The sequence below is a fragment of the Mauremys mutica genome, chromosome 26, assembly GCF_020497125.1.
Source record: "Mauremys mutica isolate MM-2020 ecotype Southern chromosome 26, ASM2049712v1, whole genome shotgun sequence".
Lineage (NCBI taxonomy): Eukaryota > Metazoa > Chordata > Testudines > Geoemydidae > Mauremys > Mauremys mutica.
The window spans coordinates 8,007,404-8,027,530 of NC_059097.1; the positions used below are offsets into that span (position 1 = coordinate 8,007,404).

At 48.4% G+C, this 20,127-nt stretch overlaps 1 protein-coding gene and 1 non-coding gene across 2 annotated transcripts in view; one reads left to right on the plus strand and one right to left on the minus strand.

Moving 5' to 3' along the window:
• Positions 1-5,162: 5,162 nt before the first annotated feature.
• LOC123356741 (zinc finger protein 345-like) overlaps positions 5,163-20,127 on the plus strand; it is a gene marked incomplete at both ends in the record, with an annotated part of 28,631 nt that continues 13,666 nt past the window's right edge. Inside the window, one exon of the mRNA XM_045000123.1 lies at positions 5,163-5,863. Within this exon, the coding sequence (XP_044856058.1) occupies positions 5,163-5,863 (701 nt within the window). The remainder of the gene's footprint in view (positions 5,864-20,127) is intronic.
• On the minus strand, positions 17,251-17,322 carry TRNAA-UGC. Its single transcript has one exon. It is a non-coding gene; the product is annotated as a tRNA-Ala (tRNA).

The window sequence follows — 20,127 nt, forward strand, 5'->3', positions numbered from 1 at the left end:
CATCCTTATACCCTGGAGGCCAATCACAGCGCTGGTGTGTGGCCACACTTCATGACCAGCGCTGCAGCACCAGCGCTGGAATCCTTATTCCCCATGCCGAGAAGGGTGTTCGGCCAGCGCTGCAGCCAGGGAGTTGCAGCGCTGGAAGTGCCTTGCAGGTGTGGCCACTTACTAATTGCAGCGCTGGTGGAGGCTTTCCAGCGCTGCAAATTGCCAGTGTAGTCATACCCCCAGACAAGTTGGTGTTAGCTCTGCCTAGCCTGCTTGATGGCCCATTAAGGACCACCAGCTATTCAACTGACCCACTGAGAGAAGGCAGACACGCCTTTGTAACTCAGCGAAGTGCAGGGACTTGTCTATGTGACTCCAGACTCCATTTTGCTGTAATTTTCCATAGTAAGGACAAAGAGGTTCTTACACCTGGAAAAGCCTATATAAGGCTGATGCCTCATCTCCATCTGGTCTTCAATCCTGCTTCTTACCTCTGGAGGGACTTTGCTACAAGCTGAAGCTCTGCACAAAGGACTGATGACCCATCCCAGCGGGGGATGTACTCCAGAGACTTGGTTTGAACCTGCAGTTTATGCCATCACTGCTACAAGCCTGAACTAAGAAGTTTGCCATTACTGCATGTAACTGATTCCATTTAACCAATTCTAGCTCTCATCTCTATCTTTTTCCTTTGATGAATAAACCTTTAGATTTTAGATTCTAAAGGATTGGCAACAGCGTGATTTGTGGGTAAGGTCTGATGTGTATATTGACCTGGATCTGGGGCTTGATTCTTTGGGATTGAGAGAACCGTTTTCTTTTACTGGGGTTTTGGTTTTCATAACCATTCTTCCCCAGGACGAGTGGCACTGGTGGCGATACTGGGAGACTGGAGTGTCTAAGGGAATTGCTTGTGTGACTTGTGGTTAGCCAGTGGTGTGAAACCGAAGTCCTTCTTGTCTGGCTGGTTTGGTTTGCCTTAGAAGTGGAAAAACCCCAGCCTAGGGCTGTAACTGCCCTGTTTGAGCAATTGGTCCTGAATTGGCACTCTCAGTTGGGTCCCGCCAGAACCGCCTCGTCACACCCTGTTCTAACTTATATTCTTTACTACTGACTTCTCTTTTCTTCCTTATATTTTATTTGGAGAGTGTTTCCTACCAGGAAGCCATTAGTAGGGTCCAGAGCCAACCCCATCTCCTATATCAAACTCTGGCTAGTAGGTATGTGATAAATGTGACGCCCCTGCCTGCGTCTGCCAGCTGGGAGACACAAAGATTCTCTCTTTCTACCCTCTGATGCTACCTGGCTGCTCTAAGCTAGGTGGGGTGGGACTCTGTTAACATGTGCCTCCCGGAGCTTCCATTTACCTGGTGCTGCTGTTCCGTGAATAGTGGGGTTGTGAGTGGGGCAGCAGGTACTGAGTGTTGGACTCTTGCTCTTTCAGGAGTTGGTGACTTTCGAAGAGGTGGCTGTGTACTTCACCAAGGGGGAATGGGCACTGCTGGACCCTGCTCAGAGAGCCCTCTACGGGGATGTGATGCAGGAGAACTATGAGACGGTGACCTCGCTGGGTAAGGAGTCCTGTCCCCTGGGTTATTAGAAGCTGTGGGGTCTCTGAAGAACCTGAGTAGTAATAACTTTATACCTTTATTTGTCATACAAGTTTTGACAAGTTTCTTTGCCTCCCCCCCCCCTTTCTTTGCCTTATCTCCCACCCACTAGTATCATTTTTGGACATGTGCCTTTTTGGTGCTGTCACACATTTAAAAATTGCATTGTATGTATCCTTATTGGCTACATTAATAACTGTAACTTTCATGCCTTTTCCTCATTTTAAGAGGAAAATATGCTACCTGTAGAATTCTAAATTGAGTAAATAGGTGTGTGACTCATGCATGGCTTGTGTGACAGTCAGATGAGCTCTTTTAGGAGAGCGTGTAATGTTGCCGTTCAGGATCCCATGGGTGAAGGGATAAGCGAGCCGTGGGAGGGACAGAGAACAGGGGTAGTAGATATGCCAGGACATGGGGTGTGTGTGTGCAGGGTTAGAGCTAAGAAGCAGCAGGGAGGTAGGAGGCTGTGAGAGACGAGGAGAAAATACAAGAAGTTCTCAAGGTGCCGGGAGGTGGTGCTGGCTGAGAGTAATGGGAAGAAGCGGAGGGGAGTGTGGGGGAAGGGCACCCAGGAAGTGGGCTGGGTGGGTCAGTGGGAGGGAGGAGAGGTTTGGGGATCTAGAGCTGTTGGGGATCCCAGACCTTTAACCCCAAATCCCTACCGAAGCCTTGTTGCTTTAGAGCCTCCACTCCAGTTTTATTTCTGTTCAGTTTCACTTTATTATACAATTTTTTTCCCCAAATATTATTATTTTAACTCTTGACCTCCCTCTCCCACTCATTACGCCCTCCCCATATAACCTCCCTGTCTCTGTGCACAGAGACCCTGGCCACCGACCCTGAGTCCTTGCTGCATCCTCCCGCCCAGAGCAGGGCCCCTACCCAGGCACAAATGGGCACTTCGTTGATGATGTCACAGGGTGGTATAGTCTGTACAATTTTTACACCTATAAGATTACATATTCCGAAGCCCTTCACACCAGTCGCGCTTATCTCTATACGCCGATATCGTCTGTTCCCCAGTGTTCCCTTCCCAGCTCTGATGCCACAGAGCCTTGCCTGTGTCCCTGTTCCAGTTCTCCCCCTAACCAACATTCAACATTCATGGGGCCTCATCTGGAGCACTGTGTCCAGTTTTGGGCCCAACACTATAAAAAGGATGTGGAAAAATTGGAAAGCATCCAGCGGAGGGCAACAAAAATGGTTAGGGGACTGGAACACGTGACTTCTGAGGAGAGGGTGAGGGAAGTGGGATTGTTTAGTCTGCAGAAGAGAAGAATGAGGGGGGATTTGATAGCAGCCTTCAGCTACCTGAAGGAGAGTTCCAAAGAGGATGGATCTAGACTATTCTCAGTGGTAGCAGATGATAGAACAAAGAGTAATGATTTCAAGTTGCAATGGGGGAGTTTTAGGTTGGATATTAGGAAACACTATTTCACTAGGAGAGTGGTGAAGCCCTGGGATGGGTTCCCTAGGGAGGTGGTGGAATCTCCTTCCTTAGAGGTTTTTAAGGTCAGGCTTGACAAAGCCTTGGCTGGGATGATTAATTGGGGATTGGTCCTGCTTTGAGCAGGGGTGGGACTAGATGACCTGCTGAGGTCCCTTCCAACCCTGATATTCTATGATTCCAATTTCCTTCCCCCCTCCTGTTTGACCCCATTTATAGAGTAATATTCTCAGCTATACCTTAACCAATCATTATGCTGAAATTTAACTAACCAATTCTAACATATTGTGACATAATTCTCTAACCCAGGCGTCGGCCACTTTTCAGAAGTGGTGTGCTGAGTCTTCATGTATTCACTCTAATTTAAGATTGCATGTGCCAATAATACATTTTGACGTTTTTAGAAAGTCTCTTTCTATAAGTCTATAATACATAATTAAACTATTGTATGTAAAGTCAGTAAGGTTTTTAAAATGTTTAAGAAGCTTCATTTAAAATTAAATTTAAAATGCAGAGCCTTCTGGACCGGTGGCCAGGACCTGGGCAGTGTGAGTGCCACTGAAAATCAACTCGTGTGCCGCCATAGGTTGCCTACTCCTGCTCTAACCAATTATAAACCAGTACCCTAATTAACTTACACCTGGCAACATTAATTATACAGGAGAGAGAAACAATTAGAGAACCAGACTGATTAACAATCTAAAAGTGGTGGCCATAAAGATAAAGCAATACAGAAATAAGGGTTTCACAACCACAACCATTGATAAGTGATTTCTTGCCAGACAGAATGCTATCAAATTAAGGTTTCTTTAACCATCTTAAGCTCCGGACAGCATTGTCTTCCTAACAGCCCAATAGCACCTTATTTCTGTGTGACTGGTTTGGGATGTGAGGATGTGACCCTTCACTTCCCAGCTTATGGCTGCCCCTGCTGCTTAGCCAAAGGCCTTAGCCTAAGAACAAGGCCTCAGACTATCTTAGTGAGAGAAGGCCCAGACACAGGCAGACTGTGATTTTGATTCTTTGTTTTCATACTCCTGTAACTAGCTAAGTGATAAAAATACACCTAAGTTCTTAAAATATAGGCTTTGCAGGGAGGCCTGAATATCGCCATTCTAACAGAGGGTTCTACCCCTTCCCCCATGCTGTTTTTGTACTGTGCCTAGCACAACAGAGACACACAGTTAGTTGGACCTTAGGCACTCAGGTAATGCGTATGATTAATAATAATTCTCCTGCCACTTGGAGCCAAGGAAGCTGGTCTTGGGATGTTACTGCTTAAAAATGATCTGAGCTTAAAACCATGGACTATTCTTTGTGACAAGTATCCCACAAATTCCACTGATCTTCCTGGTTTTCTTTGCCTGGCATAGGGTTTCTAAATTCCAAACCTGATGTGGTCTCACAGCTGGAACGAGGGGAAGAGCCGTGGGTCCCGGACCTCCAGGGTTCTGAGAAAGAAGTGCTCCCGAGAGCTGCCTGCAGAGGTGAGGACTTGGTTAAAGCAAGTAAAAAACTGTCCGTGAATACAGGAAACATTTGGGATGCCCTACAAAGACCCTGTGAGCTCTCCAAGTTCAGGATTGTTCCCTGCAGATGTGGAATAATTAGGGAGATGTCACTCATGGCTTCCCACCTATCCTGACTAACAACTGTCAGCAGATCCCTACCTGATCCCACTTTCCCCTGCATGTTCTGGTGAAATGCAGACCAAAACTGATCCCTTGCTCTCTCCTTTGGGGAAAATCAGCTCCTGATAGGTTTGATCTCTCCTGCACATATTTTGGTTTGTTCATCCCAAAATTCCTGTCTCTGAGATTTTCTTTCTCTCAGGCACAGGGAGTGACCTATGTCTGGATTCTCTCTGTCTCCCATCAGGTGATAGGATGGTGCGTGAGAATGAGGAGCAGAAACCCCAGCAGGAGGATGCTGAGCAAGGAGCACCACATGGGACGTTATCAGGAAGACCCAAAGGGAATGTTTCCAGGAGTTGTGCACTCCGAGAAAAAGTAAAAGCCTCTGAGACTCAGCAGAGGCCAGAGGAGAACTTCAGTAGCCTCTCAGACCTTATTACACATGAGAGAATCAACTTGGAAGAGACACACTACACATGCCACGAGTGCGGGGAAAGCTTCAGTCAGCACTCAGTCCTTATCACACATCAGAGAATCCACACAGGGGAGACACCCTACACGTTTTCTGAGTGCGGGAAAAGCTTCAATCAGCGCTCAAGCCTTATCACACATCAGAGAATCCACACAGGGGAGACGCCCTACACGTGCTCTGAGTGCGGGAAAAGCTTCAGTCAATGCTCACACCTTATCAGACATCAGAGAATCCACACAGGGGAGACGCCCTACACGTGCGCTGAGTGCGGGAAAAGCTTCAGTCGGCGCTCACACCTTATCACACATCAGAGAATCCACACAGGGGAGATGCCCTACTCGTGCGCTGAGTGCGGGAAAAGCTTCAGTGTGCGCTCAAGCCTTATCAGACATAAGAGAATCCACACAGGGGAGACGCCCTACACGTGCTCTGAGTGCGGGAAAAGCTTCAGTCAATGCTCACACCTTATCAGACACCAGAGAATCCACACAGGGGAGACGCCCTACACGTGCTCTGAGTGCAGGAAAAGCTTCAGTCGGTGCTCACATCTTATCAGACATCAGAGAATCCACACAGGGGAGACGCCCTACACGTGCGCTGAGTGCGGGAAAAGCTTCAGTCGGCGCTCAAACCTTATCACACATCAGAGAATTCACACAGGAGAGACACCCTACACGTGCGCTGAGTGCGGGAAAAGCTTCAGTCAGCGCTCAACCCTTATCACACACCAGAGAATCCACACAGGGGAGACGCCCTACACATGCGCTGAGTGCGGGAAAAGCTTCAGTCAGCGCTCTGCTCTTACCAGACATCAGAGAATCCACACATGAGAGATCCCCTACACATGCTCTGAGTGCGGGAAAAGTTTCATTGAGCACTCAGACTTTGTCAGACATCGTAGAATCCACAGTGGAGAGAGACCCTGTACATGCTCTGCATTTGGGAAAAGCTTCAGTCAGATGTCATTCTCTATTAGATATCAGAAAATCCAAATGGGAGAGAACTGTAAGAAATGCCTTTATTAGGGCTTCCCGAAGATTTGTTTTAAAAAAAATCACATTTGCTAATTCCAATATAGTGATCTTTGCACCATCTTCACTGTGGTCTCTCAGCTCTGCCGGATGAGTTGCCTGCTTCAGACTTTTGCAGTTCACCCCTCTTTGGGGTCAGTCCTGTGATCTTTTCTATCAGCTTCTTTCCTTTTGACTTGTAGGAGCGTGTGTCCCTCCAGCCAGGAATTTCATCAGCTCCAGGTGGGGGAGAGAGGGTTGATGCCAACAAGCTACCCTGAGGCAAAAGTTACCTGTGCCTTACATCCACTAGGACTGTACATGGAATTGGGTGCTCAAGTTAGTGATTTTGGTGTAAAAAGACAATTATAGTTGTAGAGCAGAAGCAGCCCAGGGAGTGAACCTAACAGACAATGATCAAGTGATCTCTCTCCTGCCATCCATCTCCATCCTCTGACAAACAGAGGCTAGGGACACCATTCCTTACCCATCCTGGCTAATAGCCATTAATGGACTTAACCTCCATGGATTTATCCAGTTCTCTTTTAAACCCTGTTATAGTCCTAGCCTTCACAACCTCTTCAGGCAAGGAGTTCCACAAGTTGACTGTGCGCTGTGTGAAGAAGAACTTCCTTTTATTTGTTTTAAACCAGCTGCCTATTAATTTCATTTGGTGGCCCCTAGTTCTTGTATTATGGGAGTAAGTAAATAACTTTTCCTTATCTACTTTCTCCACATCACTCATGATTTTATATACCTCTATCATATTCCCTCTTAGGCCTGGTCTACACTAGGATCTTAAATCGAATTTAGCAGCGTTAATTCGAACTAATCGCTCAACCGTCCACACCAGGAAGCCATTTAATTCGAACTAGGGGGCTCCTTAGTTCGAATTTGGTACTCCACCCCGACAGGTGGAGTAACGCTAAATTCGCACTTGCTAGCTCGAATTAGGCTAGGTGTGGATGCAAATCGAACTTAGTAGCTCCGGGAGCTATCCCACAGTGCACCACTCTGTTGACGCTCTGGACAGCAGTCCGAGCTTGGATGTTCTGGCAGCCACAGAGGAAATGACCCGGGAAAATTTGAAATCCTTTTCCTGTCTGGACAGTTAGAATCTCATTTCTTGCTTTGACATCGGGGCGAGCTCCGCGGCACCTGCAACGATGCAGAGCTCTCCAGCAGAGGAGTCAGCCCAATGCAAGAATAGAAAGAGATCCCCAGCATGGACAGACCGGGAAGTCCAGGATCTGATCGCTGTGTGGGGCGAGGAGTCTGTGCTGTCGGAGCTGCGCTCCAACAAGCGTAATGCAAAGACCTTCGAGAAGGTCTCCCAAGCCATGACACAGAAAGGATACAGCCGGGATGCGATGCAGTGCCGCGTGAAAGTCAAGGACCTGAGGCAAGGCTATCAAAAAGTCAGAGCGGCAAACGGACGCTCCGGAGCACAGCCCCAGACATGCCGCTTCTACGAGGCACTGCATGCCATTCTCGGTGGGTCTGCCACCACTGTCCCACCACTGACCGTGGACTCAGTGGATGGCATAGTGAGCCAGGACAGTTCCTACTCGATGTTCGCCGATGGGCAAGACGACGAAGGGTCCGTGGAGGAAGGCGCAGGCGACAGCGAACACAATGCCGCTTTCCCTGACAGCCAGGATCTGTTCCTCACCCTCACAGAGATCCCCTACCAACCCTCACCGGCCGTGAACCCGGACTCAGAGTCAGGGGAAGGATCAGGCGGTAAGTCGTATAAACAAGAAAATATTTATTTGCTCGAAAACATGTATACCAAAAATATAAATTCTATCTATAAATACTATATCTAAAAGTTTTTAAAGGGAAACTAAACGAACAGTAGGTCTACACAGATTGGGATGGAACAATAGTCCTCCATGGACAATTCCACAAATGCTTCAAACAGTTCCTCAAATACCCTCCGCAGGAGGTTTCGAGGAAGAGGTGCCCTATTTGGTCCTCCGGTGAAGCTCACTCTTCCACGCCACGACATCCTCAGATACAGGGGAACCATCGCCTCTACCAGCATGGCCGCGTAGGGTCCCGGTCGGTGAAGTGCTTCCCTTAACATCCTTTCTTTCTGCACTCGAGAGACACGCCTCAGGGTAATCTCGTTACTGAAGTGCTGCATCTAATTAGGGCAATTAGCGAATAGTTACTGTTCTTAATGGTTTACTTATACTTTGCATAACAAAGCCCCGCGCTTAGCAGCCACGTGCTGTAGGCCACACAGGAAAAGCATACATTGATCTTTCCCCTGCAGTGTCGGGAGTGGCTGCAAAAGGGTCATAGTATCTGATTTCCAGATTGCCGTTAGCACGACGGCACAGCTATCCGTTAACTGATAAGCATAATGTACTGTAAGGCTTACCAGGACTCTCTGCTAGAGGGATTCTGCTCTCTCTCCCGACTTCTCCGCTCTCCTGTGCAATGGCGCAGCCAATCAGAGCGTAGGCCAAAATGTTGTGCTTCTCTGGAGACCACGTGACACTTGTTGTCCGGTACGGTCTTCTTCATGGAAATTGACTAGACGGTGTTCACTGTTCGCGAAAATGTATCTGTACAAGGAAATCACTAACTTTCCCCATCACACAGCTTCAGGTCCTTCCCGGACTGCCCCGGCATCCCCCTCGCAGAGACTGGCAATGATTAGACGGCGAAAGAAGAAGACTAGGGATGACATGTTCGCTGAACTGATGGTCTGCTCCCGAGCAGAGGCTGCAGAGCAGAAACACTGGAGGGAGACCCTATGTGAGCAGCATCGCACACTCATGGAACGTGAGGATAGGTGGCGGCAGGAAGACCAGCAGACCACCCAAACGCTACTTGGTCTCATGAAGGAACAAACGGACACGCTTCGTCGCCTTGTTGATGTCCTGCAGGACCGCAGGCTGGAGGACAGGGCCCCCCTGCAGTGTCTCTGCAATCGCCCTCACCAGCCAAGAAGTCCTGGCCCCCCCTCACCCAAAAGTACAAGACGGAGGGGTGGTAGAGGACGTGAGAACTGTCACTGAACCAGAGCAGAGCGGCCGTGTACCCCGCACTTCTCACGTTAGAAATTTGTAGAAGTGCTTCCCTTATAGGCTCAGCCAGTCCCAAATCCAAGGTTCATCCCCCCACTGTTTATTAGATTAATAAAAGCTGTTTGCTGTTAATCACTGTTTCCGTCATGTCTTTCCTGTCAGAGGATTTTTCGGTGTATGGGGTGGACAGGGGTTTCATACTTGCACGGTATAGCCTACAGTACCAGGGTACAGACTTGGGGAAAGGATCAACTGCGGGGCACACACACACTGCAGTCAGTAGGCACCAGGGTCATTCTGTGTTGTGTATGCTGCCCCTGATCATTTCGTAATGTGTATGCTTGTCCAGGGTCCTAGCGCCTGCCACGCCATTACTGTGAAGGCAGGCTGCCCTTACGATGCACTTGCAACGGATCCACGAGCCTATCCGCTGCCCTGAGCCCCAACAAGAGCCCTCATCCACGGACAGATAGTCACCCTTCTCCCACACCCATCACCCCTTCCCACGCAGAAACCCGCAGCCCACTGCCGTCATCCAAACCCCTATGCAAAGAAGGCACCACTCGCCCCTTCCTGCAAACCCTCCCCTTCATGCAGAACCACTGTCATCCGTCCCCCACCCCAGAGACCTATGTAGGAGCAGGAGGATGTCAGTCCTCTATGGAGGAAGCGGTCTGTACGTCAGTGCACACCGTGCCCAGCACAGTATGCGTCCATGTCTCAACACCAGAACAGAAATGCAAAGTAAAAGAAAGATTTATTAATAATGAGTGTAACAATTACTTTGCTTAAAAACGTGCTTTGGAAGTGGGGGAAACTTGGAGAACAAGGCATGTAGCCGCAGATCCAAATCGACACAAACTGACACAGGCCCAGGGTCAGTTTCTCTTGAAAGCAAGTGGAGAGTCATAGGTTACCCTGATCTCCGAGGAAACTTGCTTTCAAAGCCTCCCGGATACAGAGCGCTTCCCGCTGGGATATTCTCTCGGCACGGGTGTCTGGCTGAGCGTAAACTGCAGCCAGGCGATTTGCCTCAACCTCCCATCCGGACAAAAAGGCCTCGCCCTTGCTCTCACACAGATTGTGCAGCACACAGCAAGCAGCAATAACTACGGGGATATTCTTTTCGCTGATGTCCGAGCGAGTGAGTAAGCTCCGCCATCTCCCCTTGAGACGTCCGAAAGCACACTCCACCACCATTCTGCACTTGCTTAGCCGGTAGTTGAAGAGTTCCTTCTCACTGTCCAGGGCGCCTGTATAGGGCTTCATGAGCCAGGGCATTAGCGGGTAGGCTGGGTCCCCGAGGATCACTGTAGGCATCTGCACATCCCCAACCGTTATTTTGTGGTCCGGGAAGAAAGTACCTGCCTGGAGGAGTCTAAAGAGACCAGAGCTCCTGAACACACACGCGTCATGAACCTTGCCCGCCCACCCGACGTTGATGTTGGTAAAACGTCCCCTATGGTCCACTAGTCCTTGCAGCACCATGGAAAAGTAGCCCTTTCGGTTAATGTACTCGCTGGCCTGGTGGGCCGGTGCCAGGATAGGGATGTGAGTCCCATCTATAGCCCTACCGCAGTTTGGGAATCCCATCGCGGCGAAGCCGTCTATGATGACCTGAACGTTTCCCAGGTTCACTACCTTTGAGAGCAGTTGCTCAACGATTGCGTGGGCTACTTGCATCACAGCAACCCCCACGGTAGATTTGCCCACGCCAAAGTGGTTCGCTACTGACCGGTAGCTGTCTGGCGTGGCAAGTTTCCAGAGGGCTATGGCCACTCGCTTCTGCACACTCAGGGCTGCTCGCATCCGGGTGTCCTGGCGCTTCAGGGCAGGGGCCAGCAAGTCACAGAGTTCAAGGAAAGTGCCCTTACGCATCCTGAAGTTTCGCAGCCACTCTGTGTCATCCCAGACCTGCAGCACTATGCGGTCCCACCAGTCCGTGCTTGTTTCCCGGGCCCAGAATCGCCGTTCCACAGCATGAACTTGACCCATTGCCACCATGATCTCCACTGCCCGGCGTACCCTGCTTTCTGAGAGGTCTGCGCCACTCTCCTCACCGCGCTGCCGGAGCCTCCTCGCCCGATTTCTCAGTAGCTGACTGTTGCACAGGTGGACGATAAGGTGCGAGGAGTTGACAACGGCCATAAGTGCAGCGATGATCGCAGCGGGCTCCATGCTCGCAGTGCTGTGGCGTCCGCGCTGTAACCGACCAGAAAAGTGCGCGAACAGATTTCCCGCCGGCGCTTTCAGGGAGGGAGGGCGTTTGTGAGTGACGGTTGAATGATGACAGTTACCCAAAACCACCCTCGACACATTTTTCCCCCAGCAGGCATTGCGAGCTCTACCCAGCATTCCAATGGGCAGCGGGGAGTGCGGGAACTGTGGGATAGCTTCCCACAGTGCACCGCTTCCAAAGTCGACGCTGGCCCCGTGAATGTGGACTCAGAAATTCGAATTAGTGTATTTAGTATGGATACACAAATTCGACTTCATAAGGTCGAATCCACAAATTCGAACTAAGTTGATTCGAAATAGTCTTGTAGTGTAGACAAGGCCTTAGTCTCCTCTTTTCCAAGCTGAAAAGCCCTAGCCTCTTTAATCTTTCCTCATATGGGACCCGTTCCAAACCCCTAATCATTTTAATTGCCCTTCTCTGAACCTTTTCTAATGCCAGTATATCTTTTTTGAGATGAGACGACCACATCTGTACATAGTATTCAAGATGTGGGCATACCATGGAGTTATATAAGGGTAATAATATAGTCAGTCTTATTCTCTATCCCCTTTTTAATGATTCCTAACATCCTGTTTGCTTTTTTGACCGCCTCTGCACACTGCGTGGGCATCTTCAGAGAACTATCCACGATGACTGCAAAATCTTTTTCCTGATTTGTTGTAGCTAAATCAGTCCCCATCATATTTTATGTATAATTGGAGTTATTTTTTCCAGTGTGCATTACTTTACATTTATCCACATTAAATTTCATTTGCCATTTTGTTGCCCAATCACTTAGTTTTGTGAGCTCTTTTTTAAGTTCTTCACAGTCTGCTTTGGTCTTAACTATCTTGAGCAGTTTAGAATCATCTGCAAACTTTGCCACCTCACTGTTTACCCCTTTCTCCAAATCATTTATGAATAAGGTGAATAGGATTGGTCCTAGGACTGACCCTTGGGGAACACCACTAGTTACCCCTCTCCATTCTGAGAATTTACCATTAATTCCTACCCTTTGTTCCCTGTCTTTTAACCAGTTCTCAGTCCTTGAAAGGACCTTCCCTTTTATCCCATGACAACTTAATTTATGTCAGAGCCTTTGGCGAGGGACCTTGTCAAAGGCTTTCTGGAAATCTAAGTACACTATGTCCACTGGATCCCCCTTGTCCACATGTTTGTTGACCCCCTCAAAGAACTCTAATAGATTAGTAAGACAGGATTTCCCTTTATGGAAACCGTGTTGACTTTTGCCCAACAATTTATGTTCTTCTATGTGTCTGACAATTTTATTCTTTACTATTGTTTCAACTAACTTGCCCGGTACCGATGTTAGACTTACTGGTCTGTAATTGCCGGGATCACCTCTAGAGCCCTTTTAAAATATTGGCGTTACATTAGCTAACTTCCAGTCATTGGGTACCGAAGCCGATTCAAAGGACAGGTTACAAACCATAGTTAATAGTTCCGCAACTTCACATTTGAGTTCTTTCAGAACTCTTGGGTGAATGCCATCTGGTCCCGGTGACTTGTTAATGTTGAGTTTATCAATTAATTCCAAAACCTCCTCTAGTGACACTTCAGTCTGTGACAGTTCCTCAGATTTGTCACCTACAATTTGGCAATGTTTATGCTCCTTTCTAGGATTTGACTTCCACTTTTTAAAGGAAGTCTTTTTGTCTCTCACTGCTTCTTTTACATGGTTGTTAAGCCCCGGTGGCTCTTTTTTAGTTCTTTTACTGTGTTTCTTAAATTGGGGTATACATTTAAGTTGGGCCTCTATTATGGTGTCGTTAAAGTGTCCATGCAGCTTACAGGAATTTCACTTTAGTCACTGTACCTTTTAATTTCTGTTTAACTAACCCCCTCATTTTTGTATAGTTCTCCTTTTTGAAATCAAATGCCACAGTGTTGGGCTGTTGAGATGTTCTTCCCACCACAGGGATGTTAAATGTTATTATATTATGCCGTTTATTTCGAGCAACTGCAGTTATTCGGGAGAGTACAGACAGGCAGAGTTTCCCCTCCCGAGGTAGGTCTCGGTTAGATAAACAATTAAGGCAAGCATTTATACCTTTTGTGACATACAGTAAGGAGCAACAACTACATTTTGTTTGTACATATTCCTTTCTGATAGCTTACTTCTCTCAGCAATTTCTGCTACAATCTGCATTCTATTCTTATCTAATACAAGGTTGAAAACCAGCATCTCTTACAGTTCTTTTCCGCTCGCCCACGCCCTGCTTGGAAGTCTCCCGTTATTAGCTGTTAGTTAGCCTGGTAAATATCAAGTCCCTGAGAAAACACAGTTATACGAAGCAAAACAAAATCACAAACAGAAATGTCATTGGAAATTCACAAATTAAAAAGGAAAATGCAATTCCCATCACTTCATTGTATCTGGGCCATTCCTGTATCGAGAGTACCCGCTAAGGGCCCTGTGTGCTTATGGGAAACCTGGAGGAACTCATAGCACAGCCTCGACATGAAACTCAACTGCTCCCAGGTGCCGCCGTAAAACCCTTTCCCTGCTGTGATGTTGATGATTTTATGAAAATATGCTAATGAGTGTGAATATAATGTAACTGGAACATGCTTCATGCAAAAGGTCTCTTGTGCAGTATCATTACAAAGCTTATTATCTACTGTGTGTGTTCAGCCTATTTGTACGAACCGATCATTCCTGTATCTGAAGCTAGAAATATGAACTATAACTCTGAGGTCCTGTTGTAATGATGCAAAGTGTGGGCCATTAATTAATAGTGGTTTGGACTCCTGATGGCTCCCATTAACCAGGACAATTGACTGGAGATGGCTCTGTCCTGCACCATCTGTGAGTCAGGCCAGGAACAATGAAGGCTTGGGGTCTCACAGGACATGTGGCCATGTCACCTGGTACAGGAATCCATCTTAAACCTGGGGCTTTTCCCCAGGAGCGAGACAAAAGATTCCTGCCTTGTACCTAAGCTGTATAAGGGGGTGGAACAGAAGAAAGGTGGCTGCAGTCATGAGAAATCCCCTAGCTACCACCTGAGCTGGAACAAGGACTATACCAGGTGAAAAGATTGGGCCCAGACAAGAAATAAGTCTAGTCTTCAAAAGAAGCTTATTGGAAGATCTCTGAGGGTGAGATTTTATCTGTATTGAGTTTCATACTGTATTAGTCTTAGACTTGCATGTTTTTGTTTTATTTTGCTCTATGGAGAATACAAACTCCACAGAGAAGGAAAAGTTAATGCCTTAGAAAAATCTGTGTGTGTTAGAGTGTCTAGGAACCACTCTCCTATAGCTTCTTTTCTCTGATTTCCTTTAGAAAATCTGAAGCAGGGAGCAGAAAACCATTGTCTTTTCTCAGGACCTACTGAGTATGAGACTGACATGCTGCCAACTATGCTAAGAAGGCCCAGGAAAATGTTTAGGCTCAGTGCATATAGGATCCTCCTACAGCAGTGACTGGAGCAGGGAAGGAGCTGGAAGAAGCAGAGAGCTCTGGTGCCCACAGACCTGTCCTGGCATCTTTCTCAGTAGCAAGGAAATCAATTTGCCCTTCCAGTAAACAATCTAATGGAACTAATGGCAGCATAGGGGCGATGTTTCTAAAGTATGCACCCACCTCTACATTTTAGAACTTACTCTCCTTTTTCTAGTATAGCACTTTGTATATGAATTAGGCAAAACAAACTACACAGGTAAGAGAAACAAGGGCTTGAGAGAAAGCTTGAACTCATAACCCCAACAGATGGCCCCTCTGCACTAACCCGTTGCACCCCTGAAGATGTTTTTTAAACACATTTGGGAAGCAGGCAGTTATCAGTCTCTGTGGTTCACACCTTTGCCTGGTAATTGAAAGGTTGCTGGTTCAAACTTAACTCAAGATGCGGCTTTTCAGCGATGAGACTCCAGTACATTTTAACAGGAAGAAAATCTCCTCTATTCTGGCTTTGCCCCATTTGACTCCTTCTGCCCATCTTCTCCCCCTCCCCCAGTCTCTTTCCTTCCCCACTGGGGCCATGCAGAGAGGAGCCCCAGTCAGTCTCTGTCACAGAGAGTCTGTATCCCATAAAGGGAGGGAGGGAGGGTTTACTTTAAAACACTGATAATGGGGAGTGGTGTGCATGGTTAGGGGGAGAAAGGATGGAGAACTAACAGTGGGGCACAGAGAGATTCCCCCAGATTTGGGAATTTCCCCTGCTGCCCCCCATCAGCCAGCTGTGAGAAGAACAACTGTGGTGGTGGTGGGGTCTCCACATGCTGCCCCCGCCCCAACTGCCAGCTGTGGCAATGGGAGCTGCAGGGGTGGAGTCTGCGGGCAGCAGTGCACAGAGACGCCCGAGGCCCTCCCGCTTATGGGCTGCTGCCAGAGGTGGGTGCACGTTGCTTTTGGGAGATGCCAGAGGTAAATACTGCACCCCTCACCCTCTCCTGCACCCAGAACCCCCTGCCCCAGCCCAGACCCCACAGCTGAACCCAAACTCCCTCCAAGAGCCTGCCCCCCACACCCACTCCTGCACCCCAACCCTCTGACTGAGCCCAGACCCTGAGCCTTACACAGGTGTGTGGGGCAGGACTTGGTCCCATTCTGGGCACCACCAAAAATTATACAAACCTCCTGCCCCTGTCCTGCCCAACCTTCTGCTGATGCACCTCAGCCCACACCCATGCAGGGTTTGAAGCTTTTGTTGCTTAAATTCCAGGACACGGAGGGATTTCAGCTCCCCTTTGCCCAGAGGGAACCTTCACCCCACTCCTAACCAGGTTCTTGTCCATGGGATCACTGTAGGGGGGCTGGGTCCCTCGGTGTCTTTTCTCTCTCTAGGACAGGCCTGGGTGCAATAACTGGGGGCATCTGAGCACCGAGGACCTTCTGTGGGGCTGCCATTCCCCTTCCCCTTCTGTGGTCCCATCTGCCATTGACTCCAGCCTTTTTTCTATCCATCGTCAGCACCATCCCAAGCCAGCAGCACTCGCCTCAAAAAAGAGTCCAGTGGCACCTTACAGACTAACAGACGTATTGGAGCATAAGCTTCCGTGGGTGAATCCCACTTTGTCAGGTGAATGTAGTGGAAATTTGCAGGGGCAGGTATAAGTATGCAGGCAAGAACCAGTCTAGAGATAACGAGGTTAGTTCAATCAGGGAGGATGAGACCCTCTTCTAGCAGTTGAGATGTGATCACCAAGGGAGGAGAAACTGCTTTTGTAGTTGGCTAGCCAGTCACAGAATTCCCACTCCATTCATCTGACGAAGTGGGGATTCACCCACGAAAGCTCATGCTCCAATACGTCTGTTAGTCTAGAAGGTGCCACAGGACTCTGTCGCCTTTTACAGATCCAGACTAACACGGCTTCCCCTCTGATGCTTGCATCCGAAGAAGTGGGTATTCACCCACGAAAGCTCATGCTGCAAAACGTCTGTTAGTCTATAAGGTGCCACAGGATTCTTTGCTGCTTCTACAGAACCAGACTAACACGGCTATCCCTCTGATATCTGATACTCAAAAAGACAGTGTCCCCTGCTGGGAGTAAATCACTGATCTCTCTCCTCCCTGAGCACTGACTGCCCCTCTGTTTCCTTGCCTCTCAATCTGTGCAGATGGGACTTTTCCCTCCACTGCTGGAGGATTCGCCCTTCTCATCTACCCTTGTGCCAAGCAGCACAGTGGGTGGGAATCTTAAACGTACCGAGGTGACTTAGGAGCAGAACCCCCCCAGACCTTCCATGCAATTGTCACTTGCCCTTCACTAAGCAGGACTGAAACTGGTGCAGGGAGACTGGTGGACCACATCCCCTATGGGCATGAGCAAAGCAGCAGGATGAAAAAAATGATCATGGAGATGTTGGGGATTGAACCCAGGGCCTCATACATGCAAAGCATGGGCTCAACCACTGAGCTACATCCCCTAGGAGGTTGTGTTTGCTATGGGTTACACTCAGAGCCCTCCTGTTTCCAGTGCATCCAGTGACCTATAAGCTTCACGAGAAGCCCATTCCCCTCTCTGAGGACCAATCCTGCTCTCCTGGAGGTGACTTGTTCATAGGGGTCATTTTTCAGCAGGGCCAGATTCTATGTGTGGGGCAGAGAGAGTGGGTGCCCTGGTCTCAGGGTGCAGAGATACACTCAGCCATCTCCCCTGTATTGGGTTGGGGGTGCGGCAATCCCCTGCTGCAAGGTCATGGTGGGGGATGCTGTGAGCAGCTCAACACCTCACCCTGGTGGCAGCAGTGGTGTGGGAAGCTCCAGGTATTTCTAAGATCTGCTATTTCCACCTGCCTGTGAAGTCCAGCTTTCCCCAGCACATTCACTGCGGTGCAATTGGGTCACTGTTTCCATGGCTGAACAGCAAAGAATGGCTCCCAGTTTCCTTTCTATTGCCAGCAGGATTAGCCTGTGTCAGTGCTTAATGAGGTGGATCTTGTTGTAGATTGTTATTCGTTCCCCACCTTGACAATTCACACAGTCCCTTTCCCAGGCAGATTCCCAGCACCTCAGTGATCCTGGTAGCAAGGTTGGGTCCTGAGATTTTCAGGGTTCTTTTCCCCTCCACCTGGAGTGAACTCAGCTTTTTCCCCATCCCAGGCAATCCATGAAATAACAACAGGGGCATAAAGAAAGAGGGGAGGGAACATCTCACGGCCAGGGCTGGATGTGCCCAGAGCCCCCTGCTTGTCCATTGTTTCCATGGAATTTGGCCCCCTGCTTTGCACAAGGGACAGAGAAAGATCTTGCTGTTCCTGTGTCGGCAAAGAAAATTGTGCTTCTGTATGAAAGAGAGGCGGGAAATGGCCCCATGATGGATTAAGGATTAAGAGCAAAGGACAATGATGGGAAGGCTCACAATTGACTCAGTAGTTGCATACAAAGGTGCAGGTTTGGCAGTTACACTGGGAAATTCAGGCTCAGGTTGGCCACCCCCTAGGTGTAGAAGTGACAACATTTAAACTTGAAAGAGGGGCCAATTTCCCCATCATTTCACACCTTTACACCCAAACACGATGACTTTCTGAATGAACCCTCCTCGTTCAGCCAGAAGATCTTGGGGTGGATGTAGGAGTCACTGGGTAAAATTCTCTGGACTCTGTTCTGAATCAGGTCAGAGCAGAGGTACCTAGTGATCTAGTCTGGCTGTAAAATCTGTAGATCAACACCATTAATATGAAATTAATCCTCAGAAACAGCTGTTCCCCACCCAGACCCCAGCAAAGGGCTCTCCAGGGAAGGGGGCTGTTGAGGAAGGGAAGAAGGAAGACGTCCTTCTCCCTCTGGAGGAACTGGGCTCTGCGCTTTGGACAGAAAGGAGGGGAAGGAAATGGCCACACGATGGCAGCAGAACCTAAGAAATGAAACACAATAGGCTTATGTCCACACTGCAATGTAACACCCAGGGCTGCCCCATACCAGCTCAGGCTCCCGGGGCTTGGGCTGTGGGGTGGTAAATTTGCAGTGTAGACATCTCGGCTCAGGCTCAATACCAGGCTGTGATACCTCATAAGGCTGGGAGGGAGTGTAGCAAGTAAAAAAGGTGGAACGGCAGTGGAGTATTACCCTGGTCTCAATGGCATTTCTCCATTGCTCTGTCTGCTCTGAGGCAGGGACAATAACACGTCCTGCTGCATTCGTTATTTCAAAGGGCGGTTTAGGATTTTCATTCTCACACATGGTGCACGAAGCAGGACTCAACCCTCGGCATAAACTAAACGAGCTGCCCACAGATTCTGGCAGCCACAATGAGGCATTTGGTGTGAGAGCTCAGACCTGCCCCTGTCCCACAGGGACGGGGTCATCTGTGAGGGGACTGGGCCACTGACCTACCAGCTCCTAACTCCCAAACTTTCAGTAATATCATCAGTGCCTGTGAGTGTAATTTAAACCATCAAAACAGTCATAGTGGGTAGACCATAGTCTGGACTTCGGGTCTGGAAAAGAGCTGCCACAATCCATAGACCAGGCTGTTATATAACATGCACATGGATTTTAACCCTTCACATACAGTAATGGGAAAGTTCTTGGTTCAGGCTTGTAGCAGTGATGGAATAAACTGCAGGTTCAATAAACAGCTGGGATTGGTCATTCAGTCCTTTGTACAGAGCTTCAGTTTGTAGCAAAGTCCCTCCAGAGATATGAAGCAGAATTGAAGACAAGATGGAGATGAGGCATCAGCCTTTTATAGTCTCTTGCCACGTGGTCTTTGCTTTCTTTGTCCCAAGGACACTCTGTCCAGCACGTGGCATAGAAAAACCTTAGAGTTCTGTCCATAGGCAGGTCCCTGCAGACCTTGCTGAGTTACAAGGCGTATCTGCCTTCTCTCAGTGGGTCAATTGTAGAGCTGATGGTCTTTAATGGGCCATCAAGCAGGCTAGGCAGAACTGACACCAACTTGTCTGGCTGGGGTGTTTCCCGGAAGCAGAGCACAAGTTTGAAATATGGACAGAACAGAGCCAATACTTATAACATCAACTACAAAAATGATACACATCTAGAGATGGCATCATTATAATCAACCAATCAGAACCTCTCCATAGACCCCTTACATGACAACCTTTCTACAATATTGGCTGCAAATATAGAACAGTGGTCACAACGGTGATCTATACAGTTACAGATTATGTCAGTAACGCCACAGGAGGTGACACGGCATCAGTGAGACTGATACTGGAATACTGCCTCCAGTTTTGGTGTCCTCATTTGAAAAAGATGTTGTGAAATTG